At 55.3% G+C, this 19,351-nt stretch overlaps 2 protein-coding genes and 2 long non-coding RNA genes across 9 annotated transcripts in view; 2 read left to right on the plus strand and 2 right to left on the minus strand.

Moving 5' to 3' along the window:
* PDK2 (pyruvate dehydrogenase kinase 2) overlaps positions 1 to 11,919 on the minus strand; it is a 16,233-nt gene extending 4,314 nt beyond the window's left edge. The window contains exons 1-5 of one of the 4 annotated variants that reach the window (XM_065531354.2): positions 11,804 to 11,919; positions 9,158 to 9,299; positions 1,602 to 1,673; positions 975 to 1,159; positions 156 to 245 (exon numbers count right to left, since the gene is read on the minus strand). In XM_065531354.2, coding sequence (XP_065387426.1) covers positions 156 to 245; positions 975 to 1,159; positions 1,602 to 1,673; positions 9,158 to 9,225 — 415 coding nt within the window. In that variant the 5' untranslated portion in view covers positions 9,226 to 9,299; positions 11,804 to 11,919. Of the gene's footprint in view, positions 1 to 155; positions 246 to 974; positions 1,160 to 1,601; positions 1,674 to 9,157; positions 9,300 to 10,435; positions 11,348 to 11,803 lie in introns of those variants that run through there. The other 3 variants (XM_005583649.5, XM_045374986.3, XM_074019359.1) reach the window with 3 other exon arrangements.
* On the plus strand, positions 4,727 to 8,660 carry LOC141408804 (uncharacterized). Its single transcript, XR_012425692.1, has 2 exons — positions 4,727 to 5,182; positions 8,325 to 8,660. It is a non-coding gene; the product is annotated as an uncharacterized lncRNA (long non-coding RNA).
* LOC141408805 (uncharacterized) lies at positions 10,573 to 14,701 on the plus strand. The gene is made up of 2 exons (XR_012425693.1): positions 10,573 to 10,937; positions 12,080 to 14,701. It is a non-coding gene; the product is annotated as an uncharacterized lncRNA (long non-coding RNA).
* Positions 14,702 to 16,114: 1,413 nt separating this feature from the next.
* ITGA3 (integrin subunit alpha 3) overlaps positions 16,115 to 19,351 on the minus strand; it is a 34,532-nt gene continuing 31,295 nt past the window's right edge. For 2 of the 3 annotated variants that reach the window (XM_045374981.2, XM_074019356.1), the window contains 2 exons: positions 18,688 to 18,813; positions 16,115 to 17,453 (listed from right to left, as the gene is read on the minus strand). In XM_045374981.2, coding sequence (XP_045230916.2) covers positions 17,298 to 17,453; positions 18,688 to 18,813 — 282 coding nt within the window. In that variant the 3' untranslated portion in view covers positions 16,115 to 17,297. Of the gene's footprint in view, positions 17,454 to 18,190; positions 18,333 to 18,687; positions 18,814 to 19,351 lie in introns of all 3 variants that reach the window. The other variant, XM_045374982.3, reaches the window with a different exon arrangement.

Consider the following 19,351-nt stretch of genomic DNA (forward strand, 5'->3'; position numbering starts at 1 on the left):
CACCCAGCAGGCAGTCCTCTTGACATTGACACTGGGGACCACCAGCATTAAACCCATAGCACCCCTCACTGAGGAACAAGTCACCCTCTGGCCAGGTAAGCTTGGAGGGGTCCCTGGGACTCCTCTGCGGGCCAGGCACTGTGGGAATGGCTCACCTTTGACCACCTCAGAGACGTTGCAGTTGGGGTCAATGCTGCCAATGTGTTTGGGATGGGCTGGGTTGGTGCTGCCGTCAAAGATGAGGGCTGCAGGCAGGAAGGGAGGGTGCTGTTGGCTGGGCTGCAGTCTGTCCCAGCGCTCCCTCTTCCCCTGGGCTCTCCCCTTCTCTCTACTTTCACCTCCAATGCCTTTGTAGGCTTCAGTCCTAAAGCTGCCCCGCTCCCCTGCTTCTGTCCTCCCTTCCCTGACCCCTGACACCTCCAGCCCTGGCTCAGGCCGTTTTTAAACCTTTGCGTTGGACCTTTGCAAACCTGAAACAGATATCTTTTCAGAGGTCTCTCCCCACATCACATCTCCACATTGCATTTATTCTTTTCTTTGACTATAACATTCTAAGAGAACTCTTACCACCTTGCTTTGGAAATTATTTGAGCATGAGGAACTTGTTTCACTTATGACTGGCTACAACTTCTCAAAAATCATAGTGAATCTTCCTGGAATAAGAAACTCTAAACAACAAATTGTTTTTGAACATAATGAGAGTTTTTATGAATACTAAATTAAACATTCTTTTAAAGATGTGACATAATTTTACATTTTGCAAACATTGAAAACAAAACGTTTTTGAAATGGAAAATGAATGAGAAAGAAAAATTTTATTTTTCCATGTCGGAGCTATTAACTCCAAAGTTACTGGAATAACTACTCAAAGACTCCTTCTGTGGGGTTCTGAAGAGTGGCCTAGGTCCCCTCAGCAGCCCGGCCCTGGGTCCCAGCACCGCCCCCCACACCCTGCCACCGTGGCTGGCACCCACTGTGCTGGTTGATGAGCATGCGGATGGAGATGCGGCTGAGGTAGAAGCGGTCCAGGAAGTACTGGATGTTCTGGTTGGAGACGGGGTCATCACCATAGGTGTCCTTGTACTCAAGCACGCCTTGTGCCATGGTGGGCACCACGTCGTTGTGCCGGTTCCGGATGGTGACCAGGGCATCAGTGAACCTGTGGGGCAGGGCAGGTGTTCACATGGTACACCCCCAGACTCCCCTCCGTTTCTGACTCCCCTCTCCACAGTGTCTTCACCTGCTCCACCCTTCCCCATCTGATGGACTCCCAATGCCCTCCCTGCTCCTCCCAAAGCCCACTCTGATTTTTTAGCCGCCTGCCGGCAGGCTTCCCATTTGAAAGCCCAGAGTTCTCATCCTCCCCAGGGCAGGGCCTGGGTCTTGCCCACCAGGCTCAGGGAACAGTGAGAATGGAGTCCATGTCTCTCCCATCAAACTTGGGGCTCCCTGAAGCAGAGTCTGTCTGCCGTCTCAGACTGGATGTTCCTGAGGGCAGGCGTCTTTTCTTCCATCCTGCTGTACTTCTGCCCCAGGGGCTGCAACCCCAGATGCCCCTGGCCAACACCTGCCTTCCTTCCCCACCCAGGGCCCCCACTCACTGGCTCAGGGTGCGATGGTCCTCGGGGTCCTTGTCCAGGAACTCCATTATGTCCAGGAGGCTCTGGACATACCTGTGTGGGGGCGGGAGGGGACACAGCCTCAGCTTCAGGTGGCTAGCCCCTCCTCACCCATTTCAGCTGGGCCTCGCTCTTGTCCTGCTCCCATGCGGGCCCCACACAGAGCTGCCCACAAGCTGCCTCACTATTTTTCTTCATCCATTTCATTTGTATGTGAGTCTCCCTGACAACCCAGTCAGTTATGCAAGAAAACTTCAAATGTGCTGGTCCCCCGTTTAGCACCTTTGCTTTGGAATCCTAGAATAGTCCTCTCAGAAGGGGCTTGGAGATGATCCCATCCAAGAGGCCTCACAGATCAGGAGACTGAGGCTGAGATGGGGTGGGGAGACTGAACCTAGCGCCTGCAGTGGGGGAAGGCAGGCAGGTGCATCAACTTCTCTGAACCCCAGCGTGGAAACGGCTCCTAATGTTTCTCCCCCCGGGGTACTGTTGCATCCAGTGGGACACAATGGCAGAGGGGCCGGCACAGGGCCTCCCAGAGTCACCCCTGACAGAGTGGCCAGCACAGGGCCTCCCAGAATGACCCCTGAGCTGGGGTGCTCTGGGCCAGGCACCTGCCTAGGCAATTGGATTCTAAAATGGCAGGTGGGAAGGACCCAAAGTTGGGATAGGTGTGCCTGGCTCTGTCCCCAGGTGGGGCTGGGGCCCATAGAGAGTCCAGAGAAGCTCACTCTCCTGCAAAAGGCCGGGTAGGAGTAGGTGATGCCCTGCCGCCCCTCCCATCTACAGGCCTGATGGGGAGGCCAGTTTTCCCTGGGCTGCGAGAAGAGCTTGATGCTCTAAAAGAAGCATCAAGAACCCCTGAACTCAGCCAGGTGTGGTGACTCACACCTGTAATCCCAGCACTCTGGGAGGCGGAGGCGGGTAAATCACCTGAGGTCAGGAGTTGGAGACTAGCCTGGCCAACATGGTGAAAACCTGTTTCTACTAAAAATGCGAAAATTAGCCGGTCATGGTGGCGCATGCCTGTAATCCCAGCTACTCAGGAGGCTGAGGTAGGAGAATTGCTTGAACTGGGGAGGCAAAGGCTGCAGTGAGCCGAGATCGCACCACTGCACTCCAGCCTGGGCAACAGAGCAAGACTCTGTCCCCCCCAAAAAAGAAGCCCTGAACTCAGGGACAGCAGCAGGCCTCCTTCTGCAAGGGAGTCAGGCCCACCTGTGGTGGCAGATGGTACCGAGCTGGAGCCACTGTGCCCCATGCCCTGGGGAGCCATGACCTGTTTCCCTGCTAACATGCCCAGTCTGTGGCTTGTTCCTTTGGGGAGGGCAGGAAGAGCCTCTCTCTGGCAGAAACACTTATAACCAGGAGGAAGGGGGGGCTGCCTAGAGCCCTGCAGCGGCGAGGGCCCCAGGGGCCCAACAGTGTTTCTAGAAAAGGCCCTACCACACGAGGACTCATTCCCACGTCCACAGTGCTCTGACCTTCACTGTAACCTGAACAGGTACGTCAGGCAGGAATCAGTCCCACGCACAGCCTCCCCCAGGGAGGCGTGAAGAGGCCCCATGGCTAGTAAGTGGGATGAGGAAGTCCCGAGTCTCCAGCGCTCTTGCCACCCCAGGGTGCTGATTCCGCTCGACTCTCACCTCCACGCTTCTGTTCACACAGTGCCCTCTGCACTGTGAATGCCCTGCTAGGAATGCCTTTCCCCTTAAACCTAGCGTCTGCTGCTCTCACTCTTGCCTGGCAGAGAAGAGAGTGAAAGAACGAGCTCTGGACCCAGAACTGGCTCTTTAAGCACCAGGAGCTGTGTGGCCCTGGGTAGGTCAAGGAGCCTCTGTGGGCCTGAGTTTGCTCGTTAGGAAAATGGGGATTGTGATACGTATTTACTGCTTTGCGGTGAGAATTCCATGTGATGATTAGCACAGTGCCTAGCACATAGTGAGCACTCTCTAAATGCTTGCTCTTATTATGGTTGGTGGCTCAAACATCGTGGACAGCTGCGTGCATCCTCTGAGCCCCCAGGCGGCATCTGATACTCTCCCACTGCTTGTAGGCTCTGAACCACAGCATGTTTGAGCCCCTATGCCCTGGAGACCTGCCCCACTGCCACAGGAAGGGGGCTGTCTCAGGCCCAGAGCTAACCGCCCACCCCTCCCTACCCAGAGCTCTGCACAGAGCCGGAGAGGAGGAGCTGTGGCTGCTGAGGGCGCTGGGGGCCCTGACAGCAGAAAAGATCAGCCTTCATCTCAGCCCCCAACACCATCCCTGCCACCCCACCCAGCAGATGATCAGGCTGGCACTCCTAAGACCTGTCTCCCTGGAGAATAACATAGCGACCACTAACGCCCACCTGTGCCGAGTCCCACACAGGGTCTCTCCTCTGCCAACAGCCCTGATGAACACAAGGTATTTCCCTTTTTTTGCAGATGAGACCAGCACTGAGAGGTTAGGTGATATGCCCCAGGCCACACAGTAAGCAGCAGGCTGGGATTCAAACCCAGCTCTCGCAGACTCCAAGTCTACACCACGTGGCCAACAGCCGACACTGGCCCTGACGGTGATGCTGCTGCTGATGGTGATGGTGGCATTTACTGGGTACCAATGGCCAGGTCCACCCTGTGCTTCCCTCCTGCCCCACTTTCACCTCCGCAAGAACCCCAGAGGTAGGCACTACTGCTGGACCCATTTTACAGATGAGGAAGTTAACACGCAGAGCTGAGATTCTCTCTCCCAGGCCCACATGGCTCCGAATCCCTTGCTCCCTAAATGCACCCAGGATAGACCTTCATGCTCATATAATTCTTAGGGGAGAGAGGGCCTGCATAGGGGCAGTGCTAGGGGCAGGTGGGGAGAGGAGGGAGAGGAGACCCACTGCAGTGTGGGGCCTGGGACCCCTTCCCAGGGGGCAGGTGGGGAAGCAGGTGGGAGCTGGGAGACTAAGCCACTTCCTGACTGTGCTGGTCGGTGGGTGGGGGTGGGCACGGTCAAAGTCCCAGTCTCACTTAGGGAGAGTGCCCCAGCTGCTGGCACCACCCCTTTTGTGGCTGCTCAACAACCCTAGAGGGCAGAAATGGGACCTGGTCATGTGGCCACTGAAGTGGAGCAAAGGGCACTGGCATGGAGTGACAGCGGGCAGCGCCTGCCAGCCTCTCTCACAGGGCCAGGGCTCCTCCAGGGCAGGGGGCCCGGGCTACTCTTAAAATGGAGGGGAGAGGATGAGGATTTTCCCAGAGGTCCCTGGCCTTGCCCTGAAGCCCCTTAGGGGCCTGGTACACCAAATGTCACCCTTGGGCCGGTTCTTGGTCCTAAGAAGAGAGATTGGGGATGAGTGGTGTTGGCCTCTGGGCTGCCCACCCCTTGCAGGCCAGACAGAATATATAAGGGAGACCTGAAAGCAGTGGTGCAGTGACAGAGAGGCACCAACAGACGGGAGAGGCACTGCCCCCACCCCTCCCCGGGCCTGCAGGGAGGCTGGGGTCTTTGGGCCTGCTGACCTCTACAGTAATCAAGGCCCCCAGGAGTCCCTTGGTGAGATTCGGAGCTCCCAAGCCCAGCCCAAGGTAATGTGGAGGTCCACCCAAACCCTGCTTTCCAGGGCTCCGGAACCAGTCTAGAGCCCCAGGATTGGGAAGGAGGAGGTGTGGGATGCATGCAGAAGCGAGGGGCCTTGGTGAGAGTGTGGGGCTGAGAATGGGCGGTGGGGGCGGGAGCAGAGGGTGAGCGAGTATGGGAGGAGGGCCCTGCAGCCCCGTGTGGGAGCAGAGGGGGTGCTGAGCCAGCGGGCGAGTGTGTGTAATTGTGTGCATGTGGCATGTGCGTGCCTGTGGGTGTGTGTGAGGGTGTGCCCTGTGCACTCATATCCACAGCTGCTGGCGAGCAGGGTGTGAACAAGGGAAAGGCTGGGGAGGGGGTGCTCGCTGCACCTGGGGGAGAGGTGGCGGTGTCCTGCCTCCGGAGCCTCTAGGCCAGGCAGGTTTGGGTTCCGCTGCTGATTGCGCCCTAAAGAGGCCACCGAGTCCCTCAGGTCCCCATCTGCAAAATGGGGTTCACAGGAATAAGCACCTCGTGGGCCTGGGTGTACAGAAAAGGAGATGATGCCTCGAGTACATGCGTAGTAAGTGGTCGGTTCTGCTCCGGCCATGCAAGGAGCAGCTGACGGATTTGGAGAGCTCATCTGGCTTTAGCAGGTCCTGGGCACCCAAGCCACACCCTCTGTGTGGGGTCCACACACCTTGCTGACAAGCAAGGGAGGTTTGTGCGAAGGTGCCGGCCATATCACCTCCCACCTACAGCCCCCACAAATATCCTGTTAGTGATAGCAGTGAGTCATTGTCATTTGATTCTACTCGGCGGCTCCTGCTTAACCCTGCATTTTCTGGAAGCACATCCCCACGACTCCATGCCTGGAGAGGAGACGGGGTTGTTCCTTTCGGTCTCTAACAACACCAGCTGTCAACAATTCTGTAAAGTGAGTTCTGCTCTCCCACAGACTTGCAACATGAACTTGGAAATCTCTGACTCCACATCACCGCCCAGAACGCAGGCTCCCTTCTTTCCCTTCAAGAATCCAGTCTCCATATAACAGCTGGGTTCAAATCCCAACTCTACCATCTACTCACTGAGTGATCTCAGATAAGTTTTCTTCACCTCTCTGAACCTCAGTTTCTCATCTAGAAAATGGGATGATAGCAAGGACTACCTCATAAGGTTGTGAAGATGCAATGAGTTAATATGTGTAGACACTTAGGACAGCTCCTGGGACACAGCCAGCCTTTGGAGGTGTTTGCTTTTGTCATTATCATAATTTATTACTACCTTGCCCAAGAAACCACACCACAGTTACATCATCTGTGGGCTGGAGGTGTTGCTGCCTGGCAGCCTGGGGACGTGGCTTGTGTTGGTAGAGTTCTGCACACTTTTCACATTTAGCATTGGCCCTTGGCCCTTACAAACACAATGGGTCCCCATTTTACAGATGAGGAAGCTGAGGCTCAGAGATGCCATATGGCTTGCCCAGGATGAAGCTTCAAAGTCACGCATGCCGAGGCCAAACCTGGGACTTTCCCTCCCAGTCCAGTCTCCACCAAAACAGGGCCCACTATCGCAAGTCTGTCCAGTTGAAATAACGTATCAGGGTTATTTAGAACCAGGAATTCTCAGCTTGCCCACAGTGACTCTGCCTAGAACCTCTCCCCAGCAGAGTAGAAACTCCATTTCTGTGACCACAGATGAACCATGACCACTAATAACTGCATCTGCTGAGGGTTCTTGTGTTTTCCAGAAAAGAGGGTTTGCTCCTTACTCATCAGACTCAGGCTAGAGGCCCTCTTGCCAAGCTCCCTGGTAAAGTCTCCCTTCCTCCTCTCAGGCACCTAGAACCTGCCCACCTCCATCGTTCCAGCTGGCAGGCTGTTCCTCCTGGAGAAAGAGGTCTCCACTCTCTCACAGGCAGCCACCTCAACCCTGTCGGGAAGTCCTTCTTGTCCTCACACTGCAGTCTCTCTTGCTGCAGCCAATGCTCACTCTCTCTGGAAACATTCTTGGCAGGCTGTCTCTTCAGCATGTTGGGATGCTTTAGCAATCCCTCGGCCTGCTCTCCTCTAAGCTGAATCTTTCATTGAGGAAGTGTTCTCTCTTGTCTAACTTCATTCCCTCCCACTGTTACTTGACATTACTTGCAAGCTTTGTGGAAGAATGTCAGGCCAACCCCTTATCTGCGTCACTGATTTTTCAGGAAGGGACTCTGCAGGGGCCCCTGGGGGAGTCATGGGAAGCTCAGCAGCCCAGTGCCCTCCTCCTGCATCCCTCAGCTCTCCCAGGAACACGGTGTCCAGGGAGGGGCCTGAGAAGTTCTGCCCTGAAGTCAGGGACCAGGTGGAGAGGCAGCCAGGTCAGGCAGCCGGATAGAGCCAGAGGAGGGCCAGGGAGAACAGATGGCACCTTCTGTCTCCTTCCCACCACTCCACACCACCCACGGTGGGAAGTGTTGGTTGGCTCAGAGGTCCTGGACCTCCGAGAGGCAGGGCACAGCAAGGGGTGACCTGGTTGGGTTCCATGAAAATCAGGCTCTGTGCCTCATGCCTCCGCCCCTTCTTCACAGCCCACACTAACAGCACAATCTCCAGAAAGTCAGTTCCCAGCTACATTAGCCAGGCCCCTTCCTGTCTCCACACCTTTGCCCAGCCTATTCCTTTAGCCTGGAATGCCCTTCCCTTCCTTGTAGCTCTAAGCTTGCCTAGGTACCCTGTAAGGTCCAGTGACAAGCCACCTCCTCTGCATGTCCATGGCAACTGCCCCACAACGTGTCATTCAACAAACATTCATGGTGTATCCACTACACTCCTGGCCTTGTGTGTACAACACTACCCCTCACCATATCTCATTTAATTACAATAAGCCCCATATCCACAGGTCCGTGCATAGAAAACAGTGCAGAAAGGCACCACTACATGTGATGAAACTGAGCTGTGTTCCGTTAGGGGGTGGAGGGGAGTGGTTGGCAATTTCTTCTATCTACTATTTTGCGTTTTCCAAGTGTCAAGTGACCCTGTTATACTTCCACAATAAAGGAAAAGTATCAATATTCTTTTAAAATAATGTTTGGATTCCTAATTTAAATAAAACGAACTCTTCGGCAGCTCCCTGCTCCTAGCACTATGCTGGACTCAGTTCACCCTGCCTGCGTATTATTTTTCCTTCCAGATCACAGGCCCCTGAGGGCAGCTGCTGTGACTTCGCATGGCTTTAGGCTCAGAGTACATGTGGGTACGTGCTCCTGAGTCTACAAGGAAATCACAGCCATATCATACTGCAAGTCCAGAAGAACCAACAGAAGATTTCCGCACGGGTGCCACCAAAGTCAATGAGGATTAGCTATTTTACATGCCCAGTGACAAGGGACACCCTTGTTTATTCTTCATGTGACTGGCCTTTGGCTAATTTCATCCAGTTACTTGAGTTCTTGCGTGAAGCCTGCTGAGCCTTTCCCTCTGTTCCTGCTGCAGTGCGCAATAAACTTTTGGTCTTTGCCCCTCCAAAGCTCTGCGGGAAGGCACTGTGCCATCCCTGTGTGTATCTGAGTATTTTCCAACATCCAAAACAGTCTATCTTGCAGCTTGGGTTGTATAGTTTATTTGAAAACTTGCTTCTTGTTTCTGTTTCCCAAAAAGTTACCCCCAAATAAATACTACCTAACAGCCACTCGAGTTCCAGCACTGGGCTGGTAGCTAACGCTGACATCAGCCTAACTTGGGGTTTTGGCTGTGAAAACCATGTTTTCCTGGGTGGATCCTGGGTTTCCAAAGAAAGGTGGGTGGTAAGAGGGCTACACATGGAGACTAGGAGCCTGACCTCAGTCCTGCTTTGGCCTCAGATTCCCATGTGACCCTAGGCAACTCCAAGCTCTTGGGGCTTTGATGTCTCCTGTCTGTCCCCACCCCACCCTCAAGGCTGCTAAAAGCTTGGAGACTCCATCCCTGAGCCTAGGCACACTGGCGATGGAGTGGGAGGTGCAGGGACGGAGCCAGGGGTCTCACCAGCTCTGCACCAGCTGCACAGAGGGTGTGCTCAGCACCCGGTCGGGAAGCAGGTTGATCTCCTTCATGATGTTGGCCAGGCGCACAGGCAGCTCCTGCCTGAGGAAGGTGAAGGAGGTTTTCTCACAGGCATTGCTGGATCCTGACAGGAGAAAGAGACGTGAGCCACAGAGCCACAAACTATGAAAGCCAAAGGATGTCTCGGCCAGGTCAGCTAAACCCTTCATTAACTGGGGGTTCAGAGAGCAACTGACCTGCCCAGGGGCACACAGCAAGGCTCCCCATCCCCTGCAGGGCTCAAACACCTACACCCTGTGCCTAACACTCCAGGGGGTGGCATCCTCTCCTCACCCCCAGCTGAACCCTGCTTGCCTTTAACCACAGTGGACAGGGCCACTACTGGGCCCATTTGGAAATGCCTCTGGCCTCAGTCACCTCACTTCTCTTTCCTCCCCTCCCAGCACACTCACTTTGAGGGGCTGATCCCGGAGGCAAAGGAGCCTGGGGAACCCATCCCTGCCTAGGACTGGGCTCTGGCTGAGGGGGACTATGGCCAGACCACCACTGTGGTGTCCCAATATTGTCTCTGGCCAGCCCACCTCACCCAGCCTGGCCTGAATGCCCATGTGGGGCTGCTGTGTCTTAATGCCCATCCATGAGGCAAATGGGCCCAAGAACAGGAGTCCAAATGCCACGGTCCTTGTCTGGCATCAAGATGGAGAGGGTGGGGGCCCGAATAAGGCCTTGGCCCAGGGTCAGAGGCCTTGGGTTCCAGTCCATCAGGCTCTGCTTGCAACTCTGTCACCCAGGCCATGCCATCATCCTTTTGAAGGTCTCAGTTTCTCCCATAAAACTACAAGTTGACCAAACTGTACTGTGAGCCCCCAACAGCTGTGGTGTTTCTGTAATGAGGGTGCAGTTTGTGGGGACAGCGGCTGGGGGCTAGGAGTGGGCCCAGGAGGCTTTCCTACATGGGGGAGGCTCAAGACTCAGACAGGGCAGGGGTGCAGGCAGATGAGTCCTGAGGAACAGGTGCCCTGTGTCTCGGCTGCCACCTCCCTGCTCCCGTCGCACCATTGATGCAGCTGCACCCCAAGCCAGGCACTATCAACTCAACTCTTGAGAAACTGCCCCCCACCCGCAGTTCCCAGCTGGCACCATGGAAATAACACGTAGACAGACAGGGCCCACACAATGCCCGTTTCACCCGCCACATTGGCACAGCCTCCCTCCTGCCCCAGGGCCACCCCCAGAATGCTGGTAGTGGGCGATCCTGACCTAGCAACCCTGGGGCAGCCAAGGGAGGTATAGGCGGCTTGACTCCACATCACGGTGCCTGGGGCCCCTGCCCAGCTCGGGAGAGGCTCCCAGGCCGGAACAGATTTGATCTTCAAGTGTCCTTGCCTACTGGGGCAGCTAGGGTCCAGCTTCTTCTGTGGGTGGATGCCTACCAGTCAGGGCACTCTCTCCCGCTGGCATCTTCTGAAAGAGCCCCCTTCCCCACTGCCCAGGGGTGTCTGAAACCCTTCGTGCCCAGTCCAGGTCTCTCTCCAGACGGCTGCACCTCTCAACCTTGCCTCCTCACTCCCACCAACAGACCCCCGGTTTCCTCTGGTGGGAGGAGGGGCTCCTACTCCTCCAGTCATGAGGACAACTCCCATTAACCTTTTAGCGTCTGGATACCACCCTACTCCCTTCCTGTAGTAATATCGCAGCTTCACTGCCCCTAACTCTTCAAGACCCCCCATGAAGCCAAGGAAGAAACCTCGGGACCGTCCTTGTAAGTGCCCCCCCATTCCCATCAACAGCCCAGTCGAGAGGCCCCGGCCGGTCCCTCCTTCCCCATTAACTCTTTCTTGTCTGTACCTTTCCAAACAACCCTTCTCTGTCACTCGGGGCCTTTCTTCTCCTCTGTCCCCCCTGGCCCCCGGCTGCCCCTCCCAGCGCCCCGCGGGCCTCCGCTGCCAGCCGCCTCCCGCCCACTCCGTACCGAAGTCCAGAAACTGCTTCATGGACAGCGGGGACGGGGAGAACTTGCTGAAGTGCTCTATGTACTTGGGCGCCCCAGCCAGGGACGCATTCTTGAGCAGCGCCCAGACCCAGCGCATGGCTGCGGCGGCCGCGACTCGGGTTGTGGTCCCTGCGCTGGCAGCGCTCGCGCACCGTTCGGCCCAGCGACGCGATTCGGCCGCCTCCTCCCTACCCTTGCCCTGGCGAGCACTCCAAGGCCCAGCCAATCGGCTCGTCGTGGCGCCTCGACGTCGCCAATGGCCACTCACAAACAACTCCGGGAGAACCAATAGCTTTCCGCCCCGGCACGTGGCTTCCCTCCAGGCCCGCCCCCTTAACCCACGCTTTGCCTGAGCGGCCTGTTGTTTTGGGGAGGCTGCGCCGAGATCCCACCTCCCCTGTGTTCACGCGTCCCTTTCCTCCCGGGGGCGAAGCCGGGGTTAACCCCTTCCTTCCCAGAGCCCCGCCAGCCCTTTCGTTTCCTCTTCCACGCCTGCCTTTTCCTCGCTATCTCCTTGCATCTCCTTCACCCGCAGGCTCCTTTTAACCCTTCCTTTCCAGAATTGTCTAGGTAGCTTTCAACCAATCCCTTTCCTCCAACTCAAAGGTACCTGTTTCACCTGTCATCATCTTTACCTGCCCTCCCTTAACGGGTCTTGGGGATTCCCAGTCCAGATGACAGTGACCCAGACTGCGAATATTTGCAAAATTCGGAACCAGGGTGCAAGCCTATACGAATCCGTCCCGTATATGTGCAGCCCACCCACTTCCACAAAGATCCGAGCGGCTCAGGAAAAGGTGGAGTTTGCTTTTCCAATTGAAAAACATCCAGAGTAAAAACCGTCACGACTAGTGGCGGTGGAGGCGGCAGTTATCGTCCATGCCAGTTAACACTTTCATTTTATTATATAGCTCATCTGACCGAACATGAAGCCTTGGACATCTAGCGCGACCACCTGAGAAAGCCACCTCCTTCGCACCGGGCTTCCTTAGAGCAAGATCCCAGGAGGTGAAGTGTCTCTGGGGGGCCGGGAGCCCGTCCTTCATCAGCAGCCCCGCTTCCCTTGGAGAAAACGTGATGCGCCCTCTTGTGGCCGATCGTGGGCTTAGGGCCCGACCCGCCACTTTGATGCTTTCTTTGCTCGGTGACATTAGCCTAAAATGTGTTAGGCTTTCTGCTGGGAACAGAGAACACAGACAGGATCAAGAAATGGCCTTTTTCCTCAATGATTTCATTTCTACGTTTCAGAGATAGCTACATAAGTAAATAATTAGCTATAACTGAATATGATTGTAATACAGACCTCACAAACTTCGCAAATGGAAGGGCCTCTTAGCTGGAAGAAGAATAAGCTATATGCCAGGCACTGTCTGCAGACATTATCTCATTTAATTCTCTATTTTATTATTCTTAGCCTCATTTCATAGATAAGAAAGCCAAGACTCGGATCATTGTCAACTGCAAATCTGACCTTATTACTTCCTTGCTCACAGCCTTTCAATGGGCTATTTTTTTTTTTCGGATGGAGTCTCACTCTGTCGTCCAAGCTGGAGTGCAGTGGCACAACCTTGGCTCATTGCAAACTCCTCCTCCCAGGTTCAAGCGATCCTCCTGTCTTAGCCTTCCAAGTAGCTAGGATAACAGGCTTGTACTACCACACTTGGCTAATTTTTGTAATATTAGTAGAGACAGGGTTTCACCATGTTGGCCAGGCTGGTCTTGAACTCCTGAACTCAAGTGATCTGCCCACCTCAACCTCCCAAAGTGCAGGGATTACAGGTATGAGGCACTGTGCCTGGCCACCAATGGCTCTCTTCTTCTTACCGGAGCCTTTCCGGTTGTCACACAATTGGCTTTTGCTTAATTCTCCAGACTCCTCTCTCTCCATTCCCCCACGCAGCTCCCAGCCATGCCTGTCTGCTGCCTTGAACCAGCCTCTAATCTCTAAGCCACTGCAAATGCATCTCTTCTGTCTGGATCATTCTTTCTTCCCAGCTTCACCTGCCCATTCTTCAGGTCTCAGCTGCTTAGGCATCCCTTCCTCCTGGAAGCCTTCCCTGATCTTACCAAGCTGGGTCATAGGCTCCCTTCAAGGGCTCCTTAGATCTCCTGATCTTAGCAAATATTTGTAGTCTGGGTCACTGTCATCCAGACTGGGAACCCACAAGGCCCCTTAAGGGAGGACAAGGAAAGATCAGGACACGTGAAACAGGTACCTTTTTGAGGAAAGGGATTGGCTGAAAGCTACCTGGACAAATCCAGGAAGGAGGGGTTAAAAGGAGCTGATGGTAGCTCTTATCAATTGAGTGAAAATTGTTTGCTGACTGATCTGTTTTCCTGCTAGACTTTAAGCTCCATGAGGGCAGGGCAGGTGTTGTATCTGTCTTGTTCACTGCTCTATCTCCAGCATCAGGCAGTGCTCAGCATGTAGTAGGGAGGACAGGGTGAAAAAGAAGACACGGTGAGCAGGGGAGCATACCGCAGAGATATTTCAGAGAACCACCAAACATCCAGTGGGCTAGCAATTAGGACGTGATTGATGATGCTGGTGAGTGCAGTTTTCAAGTACACAGAATATATAGAATATTACGTACAAAAAACCTGGCCCTCACTTTGGGAGGCTGAGGTACGAGGATTGCTTGAGTCCAGGAGTTTGAGACCAGTCTGGGCAGCATAGCAAGATCTTGTCTCTACAAAAAATATAAAATTAACTGAGTGTGGTGGCAGGTACCTATAGTACCAGCTACTTGGGAGGCTGAAGTAGGAAGATTGCTTGAGCCCAGGAGGTCAAGGCTGCAGTGAACCAGAGCCATGATCATGCCATGGCACTCCAATCTGGGTGACAGAGTGAGACCCTATCTCAAAAAAAAGAGGCCTATTTCTGTGCCTAGCAATAAATGGTAGCTATTGCTGTTATTGTCAAAATTAAAGTAACAAGGAAAAGACCATGGCCTCTAAGGCTAGGTGTAGGAGAGGGAAAGAGATTTCCCATGACCCTCACCTTAGGCTGGACTTCCACAATGTGGGCTCTGTGCTTGGATAAGAATTCCTTCTGCAGAGCCTGCTGCAGGGTGCTAACAACAGTGGTGTGATGTGGTACATCATAGTCAAGTTTAGTTAGGTAATGCCGAGGTAAACCGCACCCTGCCCCCCGATTCCCAAATCTCCCACTATATGTGTAACATGGGTTGGTGGGGGACTCTCCAAGGAGCTCAAAAAACTTGGCATTGCAGAGGGTTCTTTTACAGCGGGCATTGCTACATCTCTGCCAGTTATGTTTCTTTCATAATATGTAGCTTATGCTAGTTCTGAAAATGACTTATCCTCAACAGTGTGTGTGTGTGTGTGTGGGGGGGTCTTCCTCAAGGAGACTGGGGGGTCTGTGAAACTGGCCAGAGGAATGTGTAAACACCCCTGTCTTAAGCAGTAAGTGGCTGTAAGCACAAGACTGGGCCAAGCTTTGACAACGCACACGTGTTATGCCCAAAGAAGTGGATTCCAGATTCTAGAAAATAAAGTGTCGTCTCCACTCACTGGGTTCTGAGAGCCTGGCAGCTCCGGGCAGGGGCTACGGTTTTCCTGGGGAAAGTGGACATTCCATTGTCAGTCACCCTGGGAAGGGGCAAATCCAGGCACAGAAAATGAGGAGGGGGAAAGGGGCACACATTGGGCCCCGAACCCTGTTGTGAGCTGAGCACTGGTGGAGGGAGGTGGGGCAGACAGCTGCCACCACGAGGAGGCTGGGAGGCACCCAGGCATCAGGTGGGCCTCCCAGAACAGCCTGGGTCTGTGAGCTCTGAGCATATCTGACCTGGCTTCTACCTCTGGGCTTCTCTGGGTAGCAATTTCCAGCCTCCAGTGAAGTCTTACCAAAGTTCACAGCCTTGAGGAAAATTAACAGAAGGACCTAGGCCACGCTCCAGCTCACAGAGGTCACAGGGGGAACGGCCTTACTCCATTCCCCAGGCCTGTGTGGAGGGGACAAACCAAGGGCAGAGGAGGAAGCTGCTTTGGGAACCCCGGACATGGCAGGAAGCAAAGTGAAGGCTTGATCCACATGCTGTGGCTGTGTAAGCCAGGCGCTCAGACACTCCCAAGGAGCTTCCAAAAGACCAGAGCTCTCAGCTCCTGGAGGCTGAACATTGTGACAGTTCAGTCTCTGCAGCCTTGGATCAGTGGTTTACCTTCTGATCTCTTCTTGGCGCCTGGTGGTGGTTGTGGGGAAACCAAGGCAGAAAAGCAGTCCCTTATTTGAATTCAGCCTGACTGAGGGCTCTCCTCCCTCCACAGCCTGCCAGGACTGCCTCTTCCTATAGCTGAGTAGCTTTTGCCTCTTCCTGACCCTGCATGTTGCCACCTCTGCCTGCCTGTTCCTCCCCAGGGTCAGCGCACTGTCCTCCAAGAAGGCGTTCTGGGTTCCATCCAGGTCCCCCAGGGCTCACCCCTCATGACAGACTCTTAGATGGGAGGATTTCTGAGAGCAGGGGCCGGCGTCACCTCCATCAATCTTTTTTTTCTTTCTTTGAGATGGAGTCTTGCTCTGTCGTCCAAGCTGGAGTGCAGTGGCACGATCTTGGCTCACTGCAACCTCTGCCTCCTGGGTTCAAGTGATTCTCCTACTTCAGCCTCCCAAGTAGCTGGGATTATAGGCATGTGCCACTGCACCCAGCTAACTTTTGTATTTTTAGTAGAGACAGGGTTTCGCCATGTTGGCCAGGCTGGTCTCGAACTCCTGGCCTCACGTGATCCACATGCCTTGGCCTCCCAAAGTGCTGGGATTATAGGCGTGAGCCACTGCACCCGGTCACCTCCATCAATCTTTACCCTCAAACCCGCAAGTCCCCAGACCTGGCTTCATCTACCTAGGTGTTGGCTGGATGGTATCATCATCCATTGCCCCGGGGTTGGTAAAGGCTGGGGAGTGGGTGGAAGCAGATGCAGCTGCATACAAACTGGGAGCTGTTTATTGGTTGCCGTGAGAAGCCTATGTACAAAGAAGGCACGAGGAGGGGGAGAGCACTCCCCTGCTACAGTACCATGGAAGGGGCTGGGGGTGGGCCTGCCAACAGGCAGGGGTCAGGAAAGGTTTTCTGGAACTAGCCTTAGCTTCTCAAATGGGCCTTGGGACACAGCCCATGGGGGAGGGGACAGAGCCAGGCTGGCTCTGAAAGCCAAGGATAGCTAAGAACTCCACCTCTAGGACCCCAGTGCATGGCCAGCTGCCTGTTCTACATTCAAGCGTCGCTCCCTCCGTGGTCTTGTAGGGTCTCTCTGGGGCCTTCTGAGGCTGGCTGGTAGTGGTGAGTCAGAAGTGGCATCTCCTCTGTATCCTCCCAACATCTGTCTGGCCCAGAATTGGTCCCCTCCTCTCTGTGGCGGATCCGCCGTGCCCCCAGGGCAGTCCCAGCACAGCGAGCCCAGGCTACCTCGCCATTTGCCTGTCTTTGTTCGTTCCGACTGCACTCCCTGCGAGTTCGGTCTGTGGCCAAGGAGAGAGGCTTCACAGAGATGCAGGAACGAAAGCCGTTCTGGGACCTTCTTTCTAGTTCCTTTGCTGTTGGGTAGAGCATGTCAGGTCCTGCAAGTGCCCCCATGGACAACCTTAGGCAGGACCCCGGCTCTCTGGCATGGGTGGCAGTGGGGGCCCACCAGCCGGGGCTCGGGGGGCTGCTCCCTGTCAGTAGTTTTGACAGCAAAGTCAATCCAGTGACTGTGGCTCAAGATGGATCCAGTGTGAAAGGGGGAAGTGTCACCACATTGCAGGGGCCTTTTCCTCCCGGCTTGGGCCGGAAGCTCTTTGGCTTGTTTTGGCGCAGGCAGAGGCTGAGACACGGCGAGCCCATGCACCATCCATGATGTGCCAGCACAGTCCACAAGCAGTGGGCCCCACGTGTGTCTAGGGCACAGGACCGCAGTGTGCTCGGCCTTGTAAGGTCCACAGCGCTGGCCCTCCTGCAGGGAGATCCCCAGGGCCAGACAGTATGTGCGTGCACTTGACGAGGTGTATGTGCCTAAGCCTGCCGCTGCCAGCCAAAGGCGATGGCCCCTGTGGACTGTCAGAGGCATAACTTATGATAAATAGGAAAAAAGGGGACACTGGGGGAGGAGGGGGCGGGATCAGGGAGGATGTCAGTAGTATCGGTCCCGAGTCTGCCAGCTGGTCACCCAGTGCTTCTTGGTGGGTAGGGTGCTCCCTGGAGGTGGGTAGCGCTCCTCCTCCCGGATCCGCACCGCGTGGTACTTGGGCATGATCTGGTAATAGCGGGTCCTCTTAAAGAAGTCACACTGGAGTTGGAGGGAGAAGAGAAAGAACATTAGCGTCCAGAGTTTGAGCCGCCAGGAAGGAGTGCCAGGCCTCTCCCCCTCCCACCCAGAACTCCTCAAAGCCAGAACTTTTGACGGAACACATCCCATCTCCCTGCACTGAGATATGGAGAATGAGTTTCTCCACCCCAGGCCCCAGAGGAAGGAGGAGTTGAGGAAGGCAGAGAGGAGAGGAAGAGGCAGATGGAGATGGAGGGCAGCCGCAGAGACAGTGGATGGAATGGCCAGGAAGACTGGCAGTCTACGCTAATCACAATGTTGGGAGTGGGTCCACTTGTTATCCTGGAAGGGCTGCTCAGGAGGAAACAGGCTAGTTCCCAGGAGGAGGGTCTCTACTGCTCCCCTCCTTCCCTAGGGGTGGAAATGCGAGCGTAGAATTATTCTGCACATGCCTGTGGTTTAGAGATGGGGCCTGGCCTTGCCCTTGACCTTGTTCCAATCCCCAGAAAGCAAGGTCATCACAGAGAGGGTTTTATGGCTCCCTGAAGGGGTTCCAAGTCACCAAGGGGCTCAGGGGAAGGCTGATGAAAGCCAGACCAGGGGGCTGGAGGGAGAGTCAGAGTGGCCTGATCTTTGAGGTGGTGGTGGGGACAGAATGAGGTCAGAACAGGCCCATAAGGGAAGAGGAGCGGACAGGACAGAGTCAGAGGCCCGCCCAGCTGTGGGGCTCGGGGAAGGGGGCCCGGAGGCCATGTTACCCAGGTGGGCCGGGGATGGGGGGCTGCCCCCTCAGTAGTCGTCGGTCAGCCTCTCTGTCTCTGACGGCTGGCTCTTCATCTCCGCCTTCTGCCTCTTAGCTTCATACAGGGCGCGAGTGCGGGCTCGCTTGAAGAAGCCGCACTGCGGAGGGGAGGAGGTGGGGATGGGCCATCAGGGGGGCGCTGGGCTGTCCTCACCAGCAGCACTCGTGGACTGGGGCTTAGGGCTGGGGAGCCTGGGGGCTGGGGCTCAGTCCCAGCTTGGTGGTGTGGTCAGAAGCCAGAGCTCCTGGGTCCCCCTTTCCAGCTTGCAGCTTCCCCCACTAACCCAGGCCGGGGGTGAGCCTGTAAGCTGGTGGGAGAAGGTGGAGAGGACAGGGAGGAAGGGCGGCGGTGAGATGGAAGGGAGGACCGGGATGGTGAGAGGTGGGTTGGAGGAAGGGCTGGTGAGTGTGCTGGTGAAGGTCCCGGAGCAGGAGTGGGGCTGGGCTACTAACCTTCCACAGCAGGAGAATGATCAGCCCCAGAAGCAGCAGCCCCGCACCCACGGCCACCAGCACCAGCCACAGCTCGATCTCAGCCGGCAGCTCCTCCACCAGCTCCGAGTCAATGTCCACGGAGAACTGCAGAGGGGAGAGGAGGACTCAGCCCTCCTTAGGCCCGCTTAGGCCCATCCTCCCCCTTCCTATCCCAGCTGGGCCCAGGCACCTGCTGTTTGTCCTGCTGCCAGTAGGGGGCAGCCTGGGACTGGAAAAAGTCTCTGCCTGCCTCACTAACGGTAGGTCCAGTGGTCCTTCCTGCTTCTCCCAGGCACAGACTTGACCCCAGAGGAGCAGCCTCAGATCTCGGAGGTGGCCTGGAGTCTGAATGTGTGACCTACACCTCTAGGCCTGGGTACCAGCTCCTTCCCTGACGAGCTGTGTGACCTTGGACAAGTAATTGCACCCCTCTGAATCTCATGCTTTCTGCTATCTGATGAGGGGGATCATAATGCCTACCTCATAGAACAGCAGAACGGCCAAATGCAGGGGTGCTGGAGCCAGACTACCTGGGTTCTAGCCCAGCTTTGCTATTCATGAGCTGTGTGACCTTGGCAAGTTACTTAACCTCTCTGTTGTTCATCTGTAAAATGGGAATAATACCTATCTCATAGGTTGCTGG

Source organism: Macaca fascicularis, chromosome 16 (genome assembly GCF_037993035.2).
Source record: "Macaca fascicularis isolate 582-1 chromosome 16, T2T-MFA8v1.1".
Classification (NCBI taxonomy): domain Eukaryota; kingdom Metazoa; phylum Chordata; class Mammalia; order Primates; family Cercopithecidae; genus Macaca; species Macaca fascicularis.